The following is a 22,162-nucleotide window of genomic DNA, read 5'->3' on the forward strand; positions in this document are numbered from 1 at the left end:
CTGTGAGTCTCATCGTGATGCTCAGTAAGCACCTATGTGTGACACTACCCCCTCTTAGTCCTTTCTGTGAGCAAGGTACCATGCCCCAAACAGACAGTCCAATCCCCCTATTTGTTCCTTGTCTGTCTCTGCAGCTTATTTCTCAGGATGAGGCTGATCGACGGGGGAAGGTCTATGACAAATACATGTCCAGCTTCCTCTTCAACCTCAACAATGGTATGGAGTGTCTTTCTCTTGCCCCAAGGTAGTCTCAGGCAGGTCTTCCTACTAGCTTACCATTGCTACAGCCCATGTTCAGATCAGCTGTGATTTCTCCAGCTGGTACACAGAGCAAGGTGGGGAGCTTGAACTTTAAGACCCCATGAGCCACAGTTCACTCATTTTGGGAGAGCCCCCATTTGTGGGTAGTGCTTATAATTGGAACAGTGAGCACTTACACCTCAGAAATTTCCCTACCCAGTAGATGGGAAGATAATTCCAGCCAAATGGGGCAACCCAAAGAGAACATGCCCCACATGAGGCCATATTCTTATACTGCCTTCTGCTGGACTTCAAAATTCCCACTGGATTATTTCTGTTACTGTTTAATTGATTTTATTTTATTTTTTAAAGATTTTATTTATTTATTTATGAGAGACACACAGAGAGAGAGAGAGCATGAGAGGCAGAGACAGAGGTAAAGGGAGAAGCAGGCTTCATGCAGGGAGCCTGACATGGGACTTGATCCCGGATCTCCAGGATCAGGGCCTGGGCTGAAGGCAGCGCTAAACCGCTGAGCCACCCAGGCTGCCCATGTTTAATTGATTTTAAAATCATGTTCAAGAAGCTGTGGATTTGCCTGGTGAGCTCATGATCTTTTTTTTATATAGATTTTGTAGTAGACGCTACCAGAAAAGGAAACAAGATTCGATTTGCAAACCATTCAGTGAACCCCAACTGTTATGCCAAAGGTGAGTTCCCAGTCACCTGGGAGGTAGGATGAGTGATGGATGCTTTATTTACTATGATTTCTATGCACTATGTAACTTTTTTCATTGCTGAGTTATTTTTTGTCCAAAGACAATCACGATTAACGTCTGGTATCATTTTGAGTCTCTTTTGTAATTGGCTTTCTTCACTGAATACATTATAAAGATTTACCCACAAACGAGAATCTTTTGAAGGCGATCTTCCTATATCACCAGTCAGAATAATAGATCTAAAGCAAGGAAGCAACTGTCTTCACTGACTGGTTTTTACTCACACTTCACTTATGTTTTTCCTGGGAATTGGGAGAAAATCAGCCCAGCACCACCGATTATTGGCTTGGAGCTGACTAGGAACCTAGCTTTGGCTTTGTCCTGTTTGCAGTGGTCATGGTAAATGGGGATCATCGCATCGGGATCTTTGCTAAAAGGGCAATTCAAGCTGGTGAAGAGCTCTTCTTTGATTACAGGTAAGGTGGCCAGAAATGGTCCTTGGGGGTGGCTCCAGGGGCAGAAGAAGTGGCTGTTAGAGTTGATTTGTGGGCTTAAGGTGGACGATATGGATGAAGGAGATGGCCTCATGGTAGTCAAGTCTTTGTCTTCATTCTGCTCTCCAGAGCCTTGCCTCAGAAGTGGGAGCAGATGTAAACCGCTCTGAGGGAGAGGGAGAGGGAGAGGGAGAGGGAGAGGGAGAGGGAGCAAATCAGAGGGGATTCTGTCTTCATTCACAAAAGCCTTCATAGTAACCTGGTTCCTCCTGCTCTGGGACAGGTACAGCCAAGCCGATGCCCTCAAGTACGTGGGAATCGAGAGGGAAACCGATGTCCTTTAGCCTTCCTGGGCCCCATGCCAGCGCTTATGGTAGCGGCACTGTCTCTGCTTTCATGCACACACCACCGCTGCTCGAGTTTCCTGCACTACGTGTCTCCCAGACCGAGAAACCCCCCACCCACTCCCTCTTCAGTGAGGCCTTGGCTGTGTCCAGTAGGAACAAACTGTCTCAGTGAGAGGGGGAGACAGAGGCAACCAGGGCTTGGTCCCCCCAGAGAGAGAGTTGCAGAAGTGGGAAGTGGGAGACTACGTCAGGCCTCAGAGGAAGAGAGCACGGGTAGGGGGTGGGTGACTCAGTGTGGTTTCTTGTCCGCTACGTAGGTTGTGGGCCTCAGCAATCAACCTGGGCAATCCTAACAAGCATTGGCCTGTAATTCTAACTTTGCAAGTCAAGAGTCCTTGTGTCATTGGGTCACCAGCATCTCTCTCTGTGACAATAGGACCTGGAGAGGACAGGTCAGTGAAGTTTGGTGACTGGAGCTGATGAGTGGCCTGGGTCACAGGTGAGCCTGGCAGGTGGAGGGGAGACAAGTCACCTTACTACCTCTTCCCTCTGGCAGGGTTCAGATTCAAAGAGTGTGGGTTCTGAGTATAGATACTCAACACTGGGAGAGGAAAGCTAAGAGCCGATCGTCCACAGACAGAGCACAAGGGTCATCCTGATGACAGTAGTTCAGCTGCTAAGCCTGTGGCCCAAGAGGCTTTGAGAAACTTCTGTACTCTGGAGATGAGTGAATAAGTTTTCAGATTCCTGAAAGCAGGTACCAGTGTGCCAGTGGCTCCTTCCAAAGTGCTGGCTTAGCGACTACAGGCAGCCATTGTGCTGCTACTGAAGAAGCATGGTGGGGGGGGGTGCCCAGCTGCGTATGAGCTCTCTGGTTCCTGGGTATGGAGTTGTTTACAGGCCCTTCATTCCCTTTAGAGTCCAGGCCCATGGGGCCTCTGTTGCTTATCCCTTCCTGGAAGATGGGCACAGGGCTGGACTAGAGAGGGGGAGGGTCGTAGAGGTGATTTACTTTTCTGTCTGTCACACCTGCTGTTGGAAAGGGTGAGTTGACAGTGTTTGGAGGCGGGTGAGGGGCTCCCAAGTTGCACGTATTTAGGATGGCATCATGCTTGCCACGCACACTGGCAGAGGGTATTTGAAGTGTTAAGAAGCAAGCCAACCTCCCGTGCCAGTCCATGGTGCCATTCTCTCTGGGATTCATGAAGAGCAAAGCACTTTATTTGAGGTCTGCAGGTTGAGGTGGCATTTGAACCAAGGTCTTTGGGGTCCCTGCCCAAATCCTATTCCTAAGAGAAGGGGAAGGACAGGGGTTGGAAGATTCCTCAGTTCTGTCTCAGCAACTCGTGGAGTAAGGAGGAGCTTCCTTGACACACAAGGAGCAAATGAGGATGGGGCCAGCTCTAGGAGCTACCCTGATGTCTGTGGCTGGCATGCTGAACTGGCAGGGAATAAGGAGCATTGTTCTGGGTAAAAAGGATGTGAGCAGGAGCAGGCTGGCCTAGGGAATATTAGAAGAGGGAGCCAGCTTCTATTTTCTCCAGGGAATCCATGCCTGTCTTCCCTGGTCTATACTGACCACTCCCTTCCTCCAACCCCTCTGGCTCTCCCATGAAGCAAGGAGTGGGGTTCCCTTTGGCCAAACTGTCACCTAGGGATTTTGGTGGGATATGCACACACACACACTCACATATCTTCACGTACCACACTTGTGGGCACACATGCACAGAGCACTGAGCACATGCCCAGCCAGCTCCTGATGGAAGCCTCTTCCTCGCTGACTGGCCAGCCCCACCATGATTCTGAAATCTCCGTCTGCTGTGGCTTGTATTCATTGTGTACTGGGGACACCCTCTAGCTGGATTGTGGGCTTGAAAGTACTCGTAAATTACAGGGAAAAACCAGAGACAAATGAAGGAGGAGGAGTTAGGTCAGTCTGACGTAGGGCTGGCTGTGAGGAAAAGATGGGAAACAAGTAACTTACAGCCGTGGAGAGGCCAGACCGACCCCACTCTAACCTCTGTGCAGAATCCGCTCCTTCCTAGTTTCAGACCACTAATGCTCCTGTTCCACCAGCATTTCCATCCTTTCCCCTCGCTGCCCCCTCCCTTAATGACGGGTCTCAACCCCTCCCCCCAGCCGGGGAATTTTGGATGAAGCAAGGTGGTGGGGACTGAGGGGAGACTGGTATATGTGCGGCTTTATTGCCAGTGAATTTCACGCACTTTAAAGTCCTGTGGCTTGTGACCTCTTATCTGAATAAAGTGATAGAATCCATTTTGGCAAGTTGCGTGTTGTGTACCTTGGGGCTGGAAGGATCCAGGGACGCCATAGGGGGGCAGCCCGGGCTAAAGCATTAGCATTCTTATCCCCGCTTGTCCACGGAGACACGTGGTGAGGGGAGGTGAGGGGTTTGGCAAGAGCCAGGCAGACTCCTGGTAAATGACGTTAAGGATTCTGAGGGCTCCCTGCAGAAGTTCCTGAGCCCTCCGACTAGGTCCCGCTCATCCCCTTGCCACGACGCCAGCTACCACGCACAGACTGGGGCTCTGCCATTCTGCTTTATTAGAACGGCTCTGGCTCTTGGCACACGGCTTCAGAGTGGCGGCTGGGTCAGGCTGGGTAGTGGCCGGCAGACCTCACGAGACTTCCAACACGGGAGAAGCAAGAATCACAGACCATGGGCACAGCACAGGACAGTTGATAGATTTTTTTCTTTTATATATAAACTGATAATTAAAAAATTAGAGTAATATATAGAGTTTCTCTAGAGAGAGACTTTGCAACAAAAAATATATGTAAAGAATATAACCTCCTGGGCAAACAAAGCAGCATCTCTGAGCGGAGGAAAGAGAACTCCTCATGCACTGGAGAAGGGGCCAAGCCTTTGGACAGGCACCAAGGCTATTGCATATCTTGGAAGAGGAAGGAAGAATAAAGGGCTGGCTAGTCAGTGTGTCTGCATTATTCTTTCTACGTTGCAAGGCTTTTTTTTTTTTTTTTTTTATGGCTTTGGCTAAAGCATGTGAAGCAGCGGAGGTACTAAGGTGCTAAAATCGAGACCTCTCAGTCTCTGTCACAAAAAAAAAGAGATAGAGGGTGGAGGACAGCAATGAAGTCCTCCCTAACCCCCAGCTGAGTGGAAGCAGATGGAAGACGTTCTGCAGGGCAGGAGGGAGGCTAGGGGATATGATTTAGCAGCCTCCTCCCCCCATGCCCTGTGCATCCCTGCAATCCCACACATCTGTCCCTGCTGTGATTGAATATTTGAGGGGAAGCAGTTAATCTCCCTTGCACTCTGTTGTTAATCCCTGGCAGCAGCTGGGACAGGGATGGCAGGGAGGGCCTGTCTCAACCCCATGGAGCTTCTCCTTTGGGGCAGGCAAACAACCAGGAGCCTGGGGAAATGGGGACGGGGAGGGCATTGGTTTAGGCAGTGAGGTTGGCCACTCCCTTTGGTCCCATCTGTAGCTTGGCCTACCAAACTTGGCAGGAGGGGCATCCTCTGGATGAACAGAACCAGCTAAGAGGAGCCAAATGTCCCTGACAGGGTGGGGAGAAGTGGAATTGGGGAATTTGGAGGAGAGGGACTTGGTCCCTAAAGCCCTGCTCCTAATTCATTCAGACCTGGACTCTTCCAGGATCTGGGGGAGATTTTGGTCCCGGGGGCCAGAGGATGGGGCTGGGGCTGGGGCTGGGGCTGGGGCTGGGGCTGGGGCTGGTGTAGGGGCCGGGACCTGGGCAGAGCCTGAAGTAGGTAGGGGAGGTTTGCTGCCAGGATGGTAATCGTGTGTGGCCTTGGGCTCATTGGTGTGGTAGGAGCCCTTGTAGCGATGATTTTGCAGATAGAAGAGCACCAACATCCCCACCAGCCCCAGCAGCAGGAAGGCCACCAAAACTGAAAGGGGAAAAAAAGGAACAATTCAGGGCAGATCTTGGGGTTTCTCCATGCACAGACACACGTGTATGCTTTTAGCCAAAAGGACAGTGTATGACTGCCCGTTGTTCGAGTGTGTCAAGCCATTCCCAAGTGTCTGGCAGGTCTGAATTCCTTGCTCACCCCCTGCTGTCTTGAGTTCTAGTATTCTCTTTGCATGTCCCTGGAGTTACCCCAGTTTCTCACCTCTCTAGATGTTACTGCACCCTCCCCTTTGCCTCATCCATGGGCTATAGCCTCATTTTAATATTTCACTTCAGTTAAAAGTCCACAGCATCCTCAAACACTTAAAAATCTCCTGCTCAATTCTATACTACCGTCAGCACAGCCTAGCTCATCCATGTTTGCACCCCCATGCACCTAGTGCTCACCGCCATTTAGCCCTGGGGATATGGGGCAGGGAGGGAATGCCAACAGAGAGTAGAATTAGGATTAGGAAGTCAGGGTAGGGACGCCTGGGTGGCTCAGCTGTTGAGAGTCTGCCTTCGGCTCAGGGTGTGATCCCGGGGTCTGGGGATTGAGCCCCACATCGGGCTCCCTGTGGGGAGCCTGCTTCTCCTTCTACCTAAGTCTCTGCCTCTCTGTGTCTCTCATGAATGAATAAATAAAAATCTTTAAAAAAAAAAAAAAAAGAAGTCAGGATGTGATCACGCTACTCACAGCCTAAAAGTATGGCGACCCATCCCTCGTCATGGTAGTATGGGAAATCTGAAGGGGAGAAAGCACCAGTTAGGACAAGGCTCCTCCATGTTTCAGAATAATTTCCCTTCCCTGTTGTTCCTCCCTCTTCTCTATCCCCTGGACATACCTGGGGGCAGATACCAGGGATCCAGCTCAGGTGGCACCTCTGAGACAAGACGTGGCATGGCTCCACAGTTAGATTCAGACAGTTCTCCCTGAACTCGCAGGGCCTCAGCTAGCTCAGCGGTCATGGGTCGAGGGGTTCGGAAGTGGGTCTTGAGGGGAGCCACGTTGTTGAATCGCACACCAGACAGGCAGCCGGAGAAGCCTGGTGTGTTGTAGCGCTGGATCTCTGGGTCAATTACTCCTGTCTCTGAGGGAGAGGCAGGCCCAGAAGGAGAGGGGCTGGGACCACCCCAGCCTCACTCCTCTCACCATCCACAGGTTTCCTGTTGCTCATTAGCACCACCGTCACAGCTGTTCCCAGTTCCCTTGCTCCTCTAGGCTCCGGGGACTTCACCCACAGCTCCTTACCCCAAACACATTGGCACCCACAGCTCACCCATGACACGCCCCAGATACAAGGCCTTGGGTGAGTCCAGCTGGCTGTCCACCAACAGTGAAAACTTCTGTTCTGTCAGTGGGAAGTAGTCCACCTGAGAGGGAGGGGAGAGGAGCTGAGGGAGGGAGAACCAGAGGCTGACACAGCCAAGACCAAGCAGGAACTCCTGAGCTGTCCACATTGCAAGTGAGTCCTAGCTTTGTCCTGGGTGGACAACCCTAAGGCCCAGATGAAGGATTCAGTATTAAAAACCCAATGGCCTCATTCTGAGCCCTATATTTGCAGCTACCAGTGGTTTGACTTTGTGGAAAACCACTTTATTTTCTGAGCCCAACACCTGCCCACTCAAATGACCTTACAGAACAGTTGTGAGGGTCATGTGAGCTAAGACACACAAAAGTCCTCCATAAGTTGTGCTTACGGAATGTGCTCTACTAATGCTAAATATTTGACATTTGCCAGGGTGCCACAACCTGGCTCCTGGGGTCCTGACCTGAGCTGGACCACGTGTCTCCACACGCACCTGGATGAAGAGGTTGCGGTAGACGCGAGTGATGTTGACGCTGTGGGGCTGGCCGTCAGTGACGGGCCTCGTGGTCAGCTGGTACACGTAGGGGCTGGTGCCCAACTGGTACCGCAGCTGCAGGGTCCCTGTGGGGTGGGGAGGAAAGAGGGCGTCTCCTCTGGGCTCCCACAGACCCCATCTTCTGAGAGCACTCGGGTCCTCAAGTCAGTGACTCAGGAGTTATGAAAGTGCAGGGCACCCTGGGGGGCCTGCGTGACCTCACCGTCTTCCTTGATGAGCACGGCCATGTAGTCCCGCACGAAGGAGCTGACGTACAGCAAGACTGCGGGGGCTGAGTCGGTGCTGAAGCTGAAGGACACCTCCTCTCCTGTGACATTGTAGACAGGCCCACGGTAACCGGGCACAGGTCGGCCAGGCCGTGGGTATTCGGGCAGACGGTACCCGGGGCCATGGTAGCCGGGCACGTAGCCAGGAGTGTCGTAGCCAGGGATGTAGCCTGGCTCATAGCCCGGCACCGGCCGGCTCAGCATGTGCGAGAACTCCCGGGCCGCGGAGCGCAGCGCCGACTGGAGGTTGTAGCGCATCCAGGTGCCGGGCTCAAAGAAACCACCGATATCTGAAGGCAGAGGGAGTGAGGTCAGGGCCGCCATTCCCGGATTCGGGCACTGTATGTCATCCACACACCCGCCCTGGAACTTGCCCTCGGGTCCTGCCACCATCACAGCATACTTCCATTCACTGCTAGGTCCCCTTGAGCCTCTATGTCCCAGAAGGGAATCTTAAAACCATAAGAAATGGAAAAGATCAGCTAATACAACCCGTATGTTTTACAGATAGGGAAACTGAGCCACAGAAATGGCTAGTGACTGCTGTAAGGATAACACGCAGTATGTAGAGAGCCAAGATTAGAATCAGAGTATCATGGGGGCGCCTGGGTGGCTCAGTCGGTTAACTGTCTGCTTTCAGCTCAGGTCACAATCCTGGGGTCCTGGGATCCAGCCCTGCATCAGGCTCCCTGCTCAGCAGAGACTCTGCTTCTCCCTCTGCCCCTCACCCCACTCATGTTCTCTCTCTCAAATAAATAAATAAATAAATAAATAAATAAATAAATAAATTGTTAAGAAAAAGAAAAAGAATTGAGGTATCATGACCCCCCTCCGGCACACTCGTCACTACTCACACTTCCAAAGCAAGACCAAAGGTCCTCTGCTGGTCCCTGAGTCCCTGCCTCTCCCTGCTCCACCAGACTTCTCACACCATTAACCTACCTGCGCGTGCATCCTCCTAGACCAGCCTTAGGAAGGATGCAGTCTGGGTGCATGTGCAGAATGTCAAGGCTTGCCTTAACCAAGAACCAGGCTGGAGACATGTTTTAGGAGCTCAGTAATTGTCAACTAGGAAATGAGATAGGAGGGCATTGCGTGGCCTGAGGTGGGTGTGCTTGCAAGGGGAGTACCCTGTGATTTCTTGGTGACAGTGGGAAGATGGGGAAGTTATTGGCTGGTTGCTTTTGAGTTATTTTGGTACCAGCCAGCTGCACCGTCCCCTCCTTGCCCCGTTTTATGACTTGGGAGTCACCTAGCATTTTCAGTTGCCAGACAGCCCCAGCTCAGAGCTCAGGAACCCAGGGACAACTCTAGTTTTCCCTGGTGCTGACTCTGCACCTTCCATCCTTCCCTTGCCCTCCCTATATCCCACTGTGCCCTATGGCTCCTGGGTCTCCCGTGAGCAGCTGCACTGACCATGGTTGCAGTAGGGCCCATCAAAAGCTGTGAGGTCACAGTCACACGTGTAGTAGCTGTAGCGCTCCACACAGCGGCCTCCATGGAAACAGGGGAACCGGGGGTGGGCACAATGGCCTGTGCAGTTGGGTGAGGTACCCTCCGAGGCGTTGGCACGGCCTTCCAGGTTCAGAGTCACTCCATTCAGACGCATCGCCCTCAAGCAACCCACGAAGGGGCGCCTCTTAAGCTCTGCAGATCCTGGGAAGGGTGGGCAGATGAAGAAATGGGTGTAGAGCCAGAGACAGGGATAAGTATTGAGGTTAGGAAGGGAGCCCAGGGGAATGAAGTGATGAAATAAAATCCATGGCCTAGAGAGGAAAGGTGAGCTTTTTGGCTCACTCTGCAGCAGAGGGCATTAGGACTTCAGACACGGGGCTCTTGGAAACAAGGAGAATAGTGGTGAGAGGAGTGGGAAGGTGAAGGCAGCTTCAGACCTGGCTCAGGGTCGCTGCTCACCCACGTAGAGGGGCTGGTCGTATTCCAGCCAGATGTAGGTTTGCAGGGGCATAGGCCGCAGCACCCAGGGCCGGTGGTCCACACGGAGCCGGGCCTGCTTCACATTGATTTCTGCCCGGACCAGGTGCCACTCGTCATCGTTGAATTCAAAGTCATCCGAGTGTACTGTCAGGTTCTCATCTCCGTTCCCCACATCAAAGGCGAAGACCACATCCCGAGATGCTGGACAATGCAGTGGGTGGGGAGAAAGGACTCAGCCCTCATGCATTCCTCTCCCCATACAACCTCTCTTCTTCACTCTTTGGGGCTCCCTGAGTGTCCCTCCCAATTTGTCTACAGCTTGGGATAAAACCCATAAGGTCCTTAAAACCTTATGTCCCTGGTCTCCCCCAAATGTGCAGATGCCTGGAGCCAGCTTCCCAGCCACACTTCAGAAGTTAGAAGCACAGGGGAAAACCCCTCAGGGGTCCAGCTGCCTTCTTCACACGTAAGGGACCTGAGGCCCAGAGAGGTGAGGTGAGCGCCCAAGTTCGCAAAGCCAGATACCAAGACAGAGCTGGGTCTAGAACCTAGGGTTATCTGAAGCCCTTTCCATGCTGCCTCTTGAGGGGCATCTTCCTTGCCCCTTCCCCCAGCCTCTGCCGGCCCCCCAGGCCCTGGAGGTCTCCGTCCAGCCCACGTCCCTCCCTGCATCTGCTTGCTCACTGTTGAGTTCCACCCGCACATAAGGTCGGCGCCACTGGCAGTAAGGGCCCCCCATATTCTCCAGGAAGACCCCTGAGGGGGCCGAGGTCCTGAAGTAGAAGGAGACATCAAGGCTGTGGTTGGCACGGATGGGGGGGAAGCGGAGTGCAGCCCCAGTGTGGAAGGAGATGGTGTTCCAGGAATTTCCTAAAAAACCAGAAGGGGGAGGGTCCTGTCAGTGAGGTGGGAATGCAGAGAAACAAGGGAGCCCCCGGTGTAGTGGGGGAGGATAGGACAGAGGGGTCACCTAGGGGTGGCTGAGGGGAGAAGAAGGGGTCATCTCACAGCAGGAGCTGGGTGCCTGGCAGCATGCCTTAGAGACCTGCACTGGGTGGGGTGACCTAAATTTTGGGAACTGGAAAGCCCACCCTGGTGGGAGGCACACAAAAAGGGTCTGTCACTCACGATCACCATAGCAGCGTAGGGGCCTCAGGAAAAACTGGGCCTCAGAATTGGAGCGGTTCGTATCTCCCACCACCACCTGAGTGACAGGCAGGTGATCCACAAAGGTCAGCAGTCCCTTGTCAGTTCTCCTGTGGGACAGATGCAGTGGTTCAGCCACCTGCTGCTTCACTGCCTCTGGAAGCCCCGATGCCCCGTCCATTCGCCCCTTACCATTGGGGTTGGTCAGCGTCACAGTTGCAGTGCAGGGCTGGATCCACGCAGCTCCGATCCAGACCACAGGCACAGCGCTGGATCCCAGGCTGCGAACCTCCCCAGTAGAAGTGCTGCTCCTCATTACGGCCCATCCAAAAGCTATAGGGGTAGCCTCCTGAGGAAGACACGTAGGCAGTCTTCAAGCCCTACCCCTCCACTAGCCTGTGGGCTCCACTCCTGCCTTTCTGACCAGCCCACCTCCTTGCTTGAATGTTCATGAGCCCCAGCAGAAACCTCTGGTTCCCTCTTCCCCGAGCCCCGATAGGTGTCCTGTCCAGCTCTGTGGCCCGTCCCCCACGGCCCAGGCCCTCACCAGCAGTGTTGAGCAGCCGAGAGTTGTAACAGGAGAATTCTATCCACTGTTCACAGTGCTGGGAAGCATTGGCCAGGGCACTGACTTCCTCCCAGGAGGCATTCCAGTACTGGATGGCCCCCAGGAATGGCCGCTCCATACTAGAACCTGTCACTCGAGTTGTCCACAGCCTGTCATGCCGCACCACTGTCCACGCCCGGTTCTCTGTGGGAATGGAAGTGACAGAGCTTTGGCTCAGGATGAGCATTCTCGACCCATCTCCCTGCCCACCTCCACCATCACTGCTGCTACTCAGAGCCAATGAATGTGGCCAGCAGCTCCGTTCCAGCCCCACTCTGGGCCCTTGACACTGTAGGCTGGAGATGTGACAGCTGGAATAGCTCAGGAAGCTGGAATTTATCTGCAAGGCTAGATTACAAATTCCTGAGAGTCCCCTTTCCCCTCTGCCATCCTTTTCCCCCACCACAGTTTAATCTTGCTGGCCCCTGTGCCCCCTTCAATCCCCTGATCCCCACCCCCCATCCCAACACAGCCTTATTGGCGGCCCCTTCACCACCCACCCAGAGCCACTTGCCTCGGATATCACAGTACACTACAAATGGCTTCAGGGGGCCACTGCCATCAGGATCAATGGTGAAGTTTCCAGAAGTTTTCCCACTGAGCCGATAAGCCTCACAAGATTCCTTATATAGAGCTGGTAGGTCGTTGGGTACGGAAAGAGGAGTTATGGGGTCAGAGGGCTAGGAGGGCCAGTCCTATAATCTCTAGCAGCCTCATGATCCCCAGCAACCTCCTGGCCAACCCTGCCCCAAGTTGCCCCCATCCCCCAGCTGGCTTACGCTGGTGGCAGGTTTCCCCCTTGTAGCCTGTCAGTTCGCAGTAGCAGATGAAGTCATCCCAGGACTGGTAGCAGCGTCCGTCATGCTCACACATGTTAGGGCTACACCTAAGAAAGAGAGTCAGCACCAAGGGAAGGCGCCTTACTGTGAGCGTGAGAGTGGAGTCTGATCCCTACAAGATTCACTTCCAGCTCCTGAGAGCACCAGAAACCCGCATAACTAGCCAGGTATAACCCTAAGTGCTGGCATATTAGACAGGCCTCAGGGCTCAAGGACTACTGCTTGCCAACCCCCCTGCCCCCTCAGGAAGAGAACCCTCTAGGACCAAGAACAGATGCTTCATTTCCATTCTGAGCATGTGTCACTTTAATGGAAGAATTAGGTAAAGGAGGACAAGAGGATAAGACAAGAGGTTAAGGAGGAATCATCTCCAGGTGGGAGACTCAGGAGCTGGGACCAGAAGGGAAAGCATTGAGAAAGGCCACTCCCATTGGGAGACCACCGAAGAGGGCTTTGGAGGGGTCACCTCTTGCAGGGAGAGGGGTTTCTGGATACCTATCAGTGATGCCACATGTGTCAAAGAGGACCTCAGCATAGTATCCAAGCCGTCGGCCCTCCACCAGAGTCAGGTTGACCAGTTGACCATCCACCTTGAGCAGCTCCATGCAGCCATGGAATGCCGTCTGGTTGGAGTGGCAGCCGGATCGACTGGCTGGTTTGGGACAACCTGGAGCAACCACCCCTGTGAGGCCCTCCCCAGGGGACACCCCAAAGACCCTCCCCCAGGGAGATGCCAAAGGAAAACCAGACAGGAAGGAAGGAAGAGAGCCAACAGATAATGGCAGTGACCTTCCAATCCCCAAGGCTCCAGAGAGGAGAGAGGGATTTATCCCTACAAAACTCTCCAGGTAGCCCCAGCTGAGGGGACTTTGGTAGAGCCTTCCCACCCAGAGACAGGGTTCTGGCCAGGGCAGCTCCCACTTACCCCCAAAGAAGTATGAAGTGCCAGTACGGATCAGCAGTGGGTATGAGACCCTGACCTCTGCCCCTTCTACGTCATCAATGCTGATGACTGCATGGTTCTCCTGTGCTGCAAAATTCACCTCATGCCAAAAGCCATCATTCAGGCGGTACCCTGGACAGGAGAAGAGGACAGTGTGGGTAGGGGAAGCATGGCATTCTGAGAGAAGGGTGTTGAGCCAGGAAGCAGCAACCTCACTCTAGGCCTATGTGCCCTCCATTATAGTATAACCTCTGTGTGTGTGTGTATGCACACACACACATATATATGGGTTTTTTTTTTAATTTTTTATTTATTTATGATAGTCACACACACACACAGAGAGAGAGAGAGAGAGAGAGAGGCAGAGACACAGGCAGAGGGAGAAGCAGGCCCCATGCACCGGGAGCCCGACGTGGGATTCGATCCCGGGTCTCCAGGATCGCGCCCCGGGCCAAAGGCAGGCACCAAACCGCTGCGCCACCCAGGGATCCCTATATGGGGTTTTTTTGAGAGAGAGAATAAGGAGTACCCATGGGGGATGGGCAGAGGGAAAGAAAGAATCTCAAGCAGACTCCCCAATGAGAGTGGAGCTCAGCAAGGGGCTCGATCTCATGACACTGAGATCACAACCTGAGCTGAAATCAAGTCAGACACTTAACCGACTGAGCCACCCAGGTGTCCCCCCATTACACTTATCATACTTAGTGACATCTTTGAATGTCTGTCTTCACTAACTCTAGCAGCTGAGGCAGAGTCTGCAAAGCCGCAAATTAATAATAAATGTTTCTGGAGCCCCTCTCCCCCCAACTAGAAGATACCAGGACTCAGCCTTCCTGCTTCTCCCAGCACCCTTAGCCCCTCAGACCTGACTTCCCCACCCCATGCACTCACCTCCTCCTCTTTTCCCAGGGCCCTCCTGCCCTGCTCCCTCCCCCCCCCTCTTCGGACCTCCTGGCACCTCCCCCTGCTTCCTCCACTCACCAGCAGCGAACTGAAGCTTCTTCCGGCCAGTCTGCGCGATGGACACGTTGACCTGCCCCTCACTGAGCATCAGCTCCACGTGGCCCAGCCCGTCCCCCAGGCGGGAGAAGAGTAGCAGCCCCGTGAGATCCCAGGTGCGGAAGCGAAAAGAGACCGCGAAGCGGCCTCGGCGCGGAAAGCCAGGCACTTGCACAAAGTTGTGAGGCCCTCCGAAGTTGATGGGGTGAGGAACGGGGTCCAGGCAACGGAAAGCCACCTTACCCTGAGGACGAAAGTAGGGATCCATCAGCATCCAAGACCATGAATGTGCCGCCTGCCTCTGCTGGGAATTCAATTTCCATACTGGTCCAAAATCTTCAGGCACTCCCTTGCTGTGTGTGTTGGGGGTGGGGGGAGTAATAAGACCTCCCACTTTGACCGTTCCCACCCCGCCCCACAAACATAACCAGCCGTGCGGGGGCTCTCCAACCAAGTGGGCTCTGGGGACTTTCTACGGATTCTCGCTGCTTTTACACTGTCTCCAGGGCAACCGCCACCTTCCCTTCCTTCCAGCGTGGAGAGGCACTTTCCTGCTGGCTATCTGGCAGCGGCACTAGAATACCTGCTGCAGAGTTGGGGTTAGGGGGAACCACACCCAAACATAACGCGGGTTCTAGTCCTGACTCAACTACTGTACCACTCCGCGATCCCTGGCCATGCCGCTCCGGGGCTCAGCATCTTATTTTCCTCAAGCATTAATTGAGGAAGTGGCTAGATCAGACCACAGCTGCTTAACTGGGGGGTTAGGAAGGGGCTTTTGCACCTCCTGGGAGTACGTGATGTTTCCCCACTTGAGCATTTGGCTGGGGAGAGAGGGATCCTCGGCTTTTATCTGATTCTCTTTGCTTTCCAAATAGCTTTGACGTCCCCTCCTCCCTGATCCCCCAGCCCACTGGCCTCGAAAGTGATCCTCGAATGGCGCCTCACGGCCAGGTCGGCGATGTTGACTCGGTTGAAGATTATGTTTTCTATGCAGCCTCGGAAATTATGCCGATAGGCAAGGTTCTTCTGCGCGGCTCCCACTAGACCCCCGATGAACATCTGCGGGCGGGGTGGGGGGTAGGGTGAGGATCCCTGGGTGCCAGAACGCGCGCATGCGCACCATTCTCGCTCCTCCGTCCCACACTTGCCCAGGCTCCCTGCCTGGCTTCATAAAAGACTTGAAATATACATTTCCTCAGTATCGGTATTAAAGCTGGAAGCTCGCTGGGCCTCCCCAGATTTGGGTTCTAGCCCTGATTCCACCACAAATTGGCTGCATCCCCGTAGGTAAGTCAATTAACCTGTCTGGGATTCTTTATCTGCAGATCAGGGCCACAGAGTTGGGCAATGGAAGGGGGCAATTTTCTCATCTCATCTGATCCCCAAAACCCAGATTTCCAGATCCCATGTCAGTTGTTGTGGGGTGGTGCTGGGGAAATCTGCCTGCTAACAGCCAAGAATAGCCAAAACCTCCCAGGCCTGGGAGCTGCAGCTTTGCTAAGAGCTGCTAGGATATTCAGGAACTATGGTAGAGAAAAGTTGTATCCCCCACTGACCCACCCAGCACCCCAACTCAACTAAATGAACCCCTCTGCTCACCTCATTATCCAGGTTCAGCCTCTCAAAGTCCCCATTGAGCACAAAGCGCTGCACATAGCCGTCCAGGGTGAGGTTTGCTTCCCGGCCAAATCGGTCCACACGCACATAATGCCAGTGCTGGTCGTTAAGGACACCACCAGCGCTCACTGTGGTGTGACCCGGCCTTGGCTGGATGGGGCTGCTGCCTGCGGGGAGGAAGGAGCAGGGTCAGACCTACAATCTGGAGAGCCCCTGAGAGGCCTACCCCCTGAGGTGGAGCAGCAGCCAGGAGCTTGGCACAGGAAAGAGATGGCTTGGCACAGGGCCCAGGCAGCCCAGGAGGGTTGGGCATATAGAGGTTGGATGTCTTCAGCTTGGGATCCAGTGGTGGCTGTTGGCCAGTATGTGACTTAGGGCAAGTCATTTAACCTCTCTCAGTCCCTGTTTTCCAATAGCTGCTTCTGCTTCATCATATGGATGTTATGAAAAGCTAATGAGATACAAAATAACAACTCCTTGGGTTTCTATGTATATGTACATGTAGTATATATACGGTTTCTACGATGAGGAAACAGACTGAGGAAGTGCCTTGCCCAAGGTCACACCATTGGTCGGGTATAGCTGAGACTGGAATCCAGATCTCCTGATTCAAGAGTCCAGGGTTTTGCTAGGACCAAATTCTGCACGAAGAAGGCGGGTTGGTCCAAACACTAAGGAAGGGCCTATCAGGAGTGGGCGCGGCTTCGCGGAGGCGGTGCAGCGAGGGGCGTAACCCCAGAGCCGCAGGGGTCGCAACCCAGTGGCTGAGCTCACCCAGGCTCATGTGCAGAAGCAGGTGCGCCCCCTGCAGCTCCAGTGTGATGTAGTCGCCCTGGACGCCCTCCGCGTGCAGAAGAAGCCCGTCCTTCTCTTCGGTCTTGAAGCTGAAGGCGAACACGTCCCACAGGCTCCGGCTGACCCCTCGCGGGAAGCGGTACGAGATGGCATCATCGCCGTCGAAATAGAGCACGTCGGACTCTGCGCGAAGGACAGTAGGTGGGCCGAAGACCGGGAAGACTATGTCCCAAGGGCCCCGCCACGACCTCCGCACGCTTACTGTAAGGACAGCCGTAGAGGCCGAGCCTTAGGCCGATCTTGCCGCGCGGGTTCCAAGCCAATGGCACGATGCGGATGTAGCGCGCGGTGAAGTGGTAGTGCAGGTCGTGGCGGACTATGGCCGACTCGTTCACGTTACCGAAGAAGGTCTGAGGGGGGAGGGGAGAGGAGAGACCGGGTCCCCACCTTCCGCTGCGTTTCTCTACAGCCTCCCAGCCCACAGTTGTCAGACCCAGCCAATATCGACTTCCAGAAAGCAAACTCTCCCAGATCTCCTTGGCCCTCATGGCTTCAGAAAAAACAGGTGCCCTAGAGTAGATCTTCCTCTCCTGCCTTCCTGTTATTTCTTCAAAGCTCAACTCAGATGTCCCCTCCTTCAAGAAGCTTTCCCAGATTTTACCCTAAAGAATGTTAAACCCTGTCATCTGAGAATGTCTTGCACACATGAGGAGCTGACAGTCCCTCTGGACTGAATCCCCAGATTGGAAGTCACTGCTCCTCATGTGTGTCCTCACCACCTTCTCCTCCATTTCCCCCAAGCTAGTGCCCAGCCCAGGTCGCAGAGCTGGGGAGGTTCTCCAAGTGTGTGCACTGGGGGGCCTGGAATACCGCATTGTGCCCTCTCTGGTAGAACGGCGTCCAGCTGTCCACTCGGTCCCCGTAGAGCAGCATGTAGCGTGTAACCCAGTCCCACGAGTTAAACGAGCCCTGAGTGGCCACAGCTCGGATCCGGTGCTTCTTCATCAAGTCGATCTGGAGCCAAGGATTTGGATCCCCAATTCGGGGAGACCATCCGCTTATGCCTGTAGAAGAGGGCTTTTACCACCGGCTCTCCCTTTACCCCTAGCCCTCCAGAGCCCCCCTCCCCCGGCAGCGTTGGGGCGGCAACTCGCTCACCATGCAGCCGGGCAAAGCGGGGTGCAGTGAAGAGCCCATAGTAGGAGGAGGCACCCAGGGAGCGTGCGTACAGAGGCCCGACCAGCTCCTCGTCACAGCCGTCTGGGTTGGGGAAACAGACATTTTGGTCTGGCGGCCCCTCCCAGTTCCTTCCAAAGACCCGGCACACTGAGCATCTGGAGCTCCTCCTTCTCTGCTTCCCAGCGGCCAACCCAGCCCTAACTTAAGCCATCTACTCAACCTGGGCTAAAGCAACAACTGCACAATCAGAGGTGGCTGCCTTCTCCTTCTGGGTGGACCTCTAAGCCAGACCTTCCCTAGCTCTGTGACTGCCCTGATACCAGCCCAGCCTTAGTCCTCCCCAAAACACAACCCCAAACCTCAGCATCTTTCAGAACCTGAGTCAGCCCAAGGCACCAATCCAGCCCCAGCCTTATCATCGGTCCTACTCATCAGCACCCCCAGTCCTCACCAACCCCAAATCCAGGCCTTGCTCCCAAACCCTGCCAGTCATACCAGCATCACTAGCTCCAAGTCCAACCTTACCTCAATCACGGTCACCAACTCCTTCTTGGATCCCAGCCTCAAAATCCGGCCCCAGCCCCAAACCCTAGCTCCTGGACCTGCTCCAAGCCCAGCCCCAGACCCTGGCAAAAACCTTAACCCTTGCCGGGGTCACCAGTAACCACCCTTATCCCCAACCCTCAAACCCAAGCACCAGCTCCCGCTTGGATTCCAGTCCCAAATCCCCGGCCAGGGCCGACTCGATCCTCGGCTCTGGCCCTTCGGAGCCCAGCACCAGCCCGGGAGCGCGCGCCAGCCTCCGAGCTGCATTGCGGAGCGCGGGGGAGAAACAGGAAAGGATGGGAACCGGCGAGCGCGCGCCGGCCGAGGAGGGACCCGCGACCACCTAGCCGCAATGCGGCTGGACCCGCCCTGCAGGCTTTGGACTCCCCGCCCAACCCTTCGTGCACCTGAGCCCGGCACTCACAGTAGCCCCAGCTCCGGGTTCCTGAGACGGCGGCGAGCAGGATGCAGAGGAGCCGGAGACACATGGTGCAGGGCTGACGGGTCTCAGCGGCCGCCTCCCAGTGCGCGGCTCTGGCTAGGGCTCCAGTTCCAGGTCGGGCTCCCCGTTCTCCTCCTGGGGTTCGCAGCGGACAGCTCTCTCCTCCTAACCCACCCCTCCCTCTAGCCTCTCCCCCAACCCCCTTCTCTCTCTCTCTCTCTCTCTCTCTCTCTCGTTCCAGGTTCTCCGCTGCTCGCTCTCTCTCTCCTTCCCACCCTCTCTCCTCTCACCTCCCCCTTTCCCCAGCCTCGCTCTCCCGGCACGCGCAGCTTTCCCGGACCCCGCGCAAGCGCGCGCCTCAGCCCTGCTGCGAAAGGGCGGGGGTGGAGAGCCTCCAGCCGCCGGGAAATACCCTGAATAACCCGAGGCTGGCAGGGACTGTGGCCGCAGGAGTGGGGGAAGGAAGGCTAGAGCCAGTCGATAGGTCCCCCCAAATCCAAGAAAAGCGGGGAGGGGTGGGGCGGATACCGGGAGATGGAAAGAAGAGCAAGTAAAAGAATATAACATTTTCTGAAAGCAAATTATGCTCCAGGCACCTGTGCTAGGCACCCTCATAACCCTGTGAATTCGGCATTTTTACCTTTCTCCACTCTGCAGATGAAAAACTCGAGGCTCAAAAAGGTAAACTTACTCAAGATCACACAGGTAGCTAGCAAATGATATTTCAAAATCCATTCTTTTTTCTACTGGCAGGGTAAAGAGAAAAAAATAGGGGGGTGGAATGGGAAGTTAGGTAAAGAGAGCCCACAGACCCTAATCCCCACCGCCCTCTGCGTCCATCTCCCCGCCCCTTCCTTCCTGTCCCGCTAGTTTAACTTGTCTCTACAGTGGCTATACCTCAGAAACCTGTGTAGCCAGAGATGGAGACCGAGCCCACAAAGCAGGTGGGAGTTGGGGCTGGGGGGAAGGGTTTTAGAGAGGGAGGGTAAGGCAAAGGGATGGGATTCCCTACCTGGTAACAAGCTTCTGTCATGCTTTGACCTATCAAGAATATCTTGAGCCATCTAGACCTGGGACCTTCCAGATAGATGGGCCTGGTGATGTGAGGCGATGTTGGGTGATGGGACTAGCCTGAGGGGAATCGAGAGCTAACCCTAGAGGTCGGAGGTCCCAACAAACACCAGAAAACCTGTGTCCCTTGTCATGAGTTCTCTGCAGTATGCCTGCAGTCCAGGGACCCCCTCGGAGGCAAAGCCTGCATCTGGGTGTTCTTCCAGGAGAGGGCGCTGCAAACAGAACTGAAGCTCCAAGATTTTTTTTTTTTTAAGATTTTATTTATTTATTCATGGGAGACAGAGGGGGGCGGGCAGAGACACAGGCAGAGGGAGAAGCAGGCTCCACGCCCGGAACCGAGGTGGGACTTGATCCCGGGTCTCCAGGATCACACTCTGGGCTGAAGGTGGTGCTAAACCGCTGAGCCACCCGGGCTGCCCCAAGATTTATTAATAATAGAAACCTTGACCTACGAAGAGCACAGAGGCTTCACATCCATTATTTTCCTTATTTCAAACAACTCTGCCACTTGGACTGGTCAGGATTTCTAATCTCGCCAATACATAATAGGCAACTGAGATCCAGAAAGGTCAAGTTCTGCCAGGAAGCTGGACGCAGAGGCAGAAAGGGTGCAGTGGAAGCCAAGGCTTGTCGGAGGGTGTGCTAGGAAGACTTTGGGGAAGGGTTTGTATCTTCTTCCTCTATTCTGTTGTCATACCGCAGCTCCCAGCTTGGAAGGTGTGTGTGGGAGGGGAAGGTGTGTGGGAAGCTGTCTCATAAGGTCTCTCTCATTTTGACCCCCCCCCCAGGTCTCCTGGGGCCCCTACTCTGGGGAAGATGAGGAGGCATACTCAGCAGAGCCGATGCCAGAGCTCTGCCACAAGGCAGATGTCCAGGCCTTCAGTAGGACCTTCCAACCTAGTGTCTCCCTGGTGGTGGCTGCACTGGGCCTGGCTGGCAATGGCCTGGTCCTGGCCACCCACCTGGCAGCCCGACGTGCCGTGCGTTCGCCTACTTCTGCCCACCTGCTCCAGCTGGCCCTGGCCGACCTTCTGCTGGCCCTAACCCTACCCTTTGTCGCAGCCGGGGCTCTGCAGGGCTGGAGTCTCGGAAGTGCCACCTGCCGCGCCATCTCGGGCCTCTACTCGGCCTCCTTCCACGCCGGCTTCCTCTTCCTGGCCTGTATTAGCGCGGATCGCTACGTGGCCATCACGCGGGCCCTCCCCGCTGGACCGAGGCCCTCTGCGCCGGGCCGCGCACACGTGGTCTCAGCCATCGTGTGGCTACTGTCGCTGCTTCTGGCGCTGCCTGCTCTCCTTTTCAGCCAGGACGGGCAGCGGGAAGGCCAGCGACGCTGCCGTCTCATCTTCCCCGAGGGCCTCACGCAGACGGTGAAGGGGGCCAGCGCGGTGGCGCAGGTGGTCCTGGGCTTCGCGCTGCCGCTGGGCGTCATGGCCGCCTGCTACGCGCTCCTGGGCCGCACGCTGCTGGCCGCCAGGGGGCCTGAGCGCCGGCGCGCGCTGCGAGTCGTGGTGGCCCTGGTGGCGGCCTTCGTGGTGCTGCAGCTGCCCTACAGTCTCGCCCTACTCCTGGATACTGCGGACCTCCTGGCTGCCCGCGAGCGGAGCTGCCCGGCCAGCAAGCGCAAGGATCTGGCACTGCTGGTCACCGGAGGGCTGGCCCTGGCCCGCTGCGGCCTCAACCCCGTGCTCTACGCCTTTTTGGGCCTGCGCTTCCGCCAGGACCTGCGGAGGCTGCTGCGCGGTGGGAGCTGCAGCCCAGGGCCTCACCCCCGCGGCCGCTGCCCCCGCAGGCCCCGCCTCTCTTCCTGTTCGGCCCCCACGGAGACCCACAGCGTCTCCTCCTGGGACTACTAGGGCTGCGAACCCGAACCCGAGGGCAGAGGGGCAGAGGGCGGGCTGAGGAAGTGATGCCAGGGAGGGTAGTGGGAAAGGGGAGTAGGTGGGGGAACACCGAGGAGGTAGGGACCTAAAGGAATTGCTTCTGTACTTTGCCACACTAAATTGATAACATGGAAATGAGATGCAAACCAACAACTGTTACTATTTTTGAGTCACGCACTTGGAAGTGATTTGCAGCAGGGCAGTACCAGTGGGTTCCCCCTCCCCCTCCGGTGGAAAGCACTGAGAGTCCGGGTGGGGGTGCAGAGCTGCTGAGCCTGCTGAAGCTCTAGGCACTGTCACCCCCTCCACTTTCACCCGGTCT

General features: G+C 55.2%; 3 protein-coding genes across 4 annotated transcripts in view; 2 read left to right on the plus strand and 1 right to left on the minus strand.

Annotated features, from left to right (window-relative positions):
- The window catches only part of EZH1 (enhancer of zeste 1 polycomb repressive complex 2 subunit), a 31,994-nt gene extending 27,912 nt beyond the window's left edge, over positions 1–4,082 (plus strand). For both annotated transcript variants that reach the window (XM_055323123.1, XM_055323131.1), the window contains exons 18-21: positions 135–216; positions 870–950; positions 1,351–1,435; positions 1,737–4,082. In XM_055323123.1, the coding sequence (XP_055179098.1) occupies positions 135–216; positions 870–950; positions 1,351–1,435; positions 1,737–1,797 (309 nt within the window). In that variant the 3' untranslated portion in view covers positions 1,798–4,082. The remainder of the gene's footprint in view (positions 1–134; positions 217–869; positions 951–1,350; positions 1,436–1,736) is intronic.
- A 36-nt stretch (positions 4,083–4,118) lies between these two features.
- Positions 4,119–19,052, minus strand: CNTNAP1 (contactin associated protein 1). The gene is made up of 24 exons (XM_055323112.1): positions 18,866–19,052; positions 17,875–17,976; positions 17,587–17,780; positions 16,979–17,126; positions 16,696–16,899; positions 15,904–16,088; positions 15,220–15,363; positions 14,284–14,545; positions 13,285–13,434; positions 12,855–13,026; positions 12,300–12,406; positions 12,035–12,154; positions 11,461–11,664; positions 11,106–11,262; positions 10,896–11,023; positions 10,452–10,637; positions 9,747–9,968; positions 9,249–9,488; positions 7,769–8,122; positions 7,504–7,631; positions 6,981–7,074; positions 6,546–6,791; positions 6,398–6,445; positions 4,119–5,698 (listed from the first exon to the last, which is right to left on the minus strand). Exons 1-24 carry the CDS (start codon positions 18,927–18,929, stop codon positions 5,418–5,420), a joined length of 4,140 nt encoding a protein of 1,379 aa, XP_055179087.1. The 5' UTR covers positions 18,930–19,052; the 3' UTR covers positions 4,119–5,417.
- Positions 19,053–19,803: 751 nt separating this feature from the next.
- Positions 19,804–21,925, plus strand: CCR10 (C-C motif chemokine receptor 10). Its single transcript, XM_055326624.1, has 3 exons — positions 19,804–19,827; positions 20,507–20,620; positions 20,746–21,925. Exons 1-3 carry the CDS (start codon positions 19,804–19,806, stop codon positions 21,811–21,813), a joined length of 1,206 nt encoding a protein of 401 aa, XP_055182599.1. The 3' UTR covers positions 21,814–21,925.
- The last annotated feature ends 237 nt before the right edge of the window (positions 21,926–22,162 follow it).

This window comes from Nyctereutes procyonoides, unplaced genomic scaffold (genome assembly GCF_905146905.1).
Source record: "Nyctereutes procyonoides isolate TBG_1078 unplaced genomic scaffold, NYPRO_anot_genome, whole genome shotgun sequence".
Taxonomy (NCBI): Eukaryota; Metazoa; Chordata; class Mammalia; order Carnivora; family Canidae; genus Nyctereutes; species Nyctereutes procyonoides.

Bases quoted from the DNA above. Each gene is read 5' to 3' on its own strand.
- CNTNAP1 (XM_055323112.1), bottom strand. From the start codon at position 18,929: ATGTGTCTCCGGCTCCTCTGCATCCTGCTCGCCGCCGTCTCAGGAACC. The intron at 15,364-15,903 runs GTGAGCAGAGGG...CCCCGCCCGCAG, and splicing joins GGCTGAACCTGGATAATGAG to ATGTTCATCGGGGGTCTAGT. The intron at 12,155-12,299 runs GTAAGCCAGCTG...ACGACCTACCAG, and splicing joins GGGGGAAACCTGCCACCAGC to CTCTATATAAGGAATCTTGT.
- CCR10 (XM_055326624.1), top strand. From the start codon at position 19,804: ATGGAGACCGAGCCCACAAAGCAG. The intron at 19,828-20,506 runs GTGGGAGTTGGG...AATACATAATAG, and splicing joins AGACCGAGCCCACAAAGCAG to GCAACTGAGATCCAGAAAGG. The intron at 20,621-20,745 runs GTTTGTATCTTC...CCCCCCCCCCAG, and splicing joins TAGGAAGACTTTGGGGAAGG to GTCTCCTGGGGCCCCTACTC.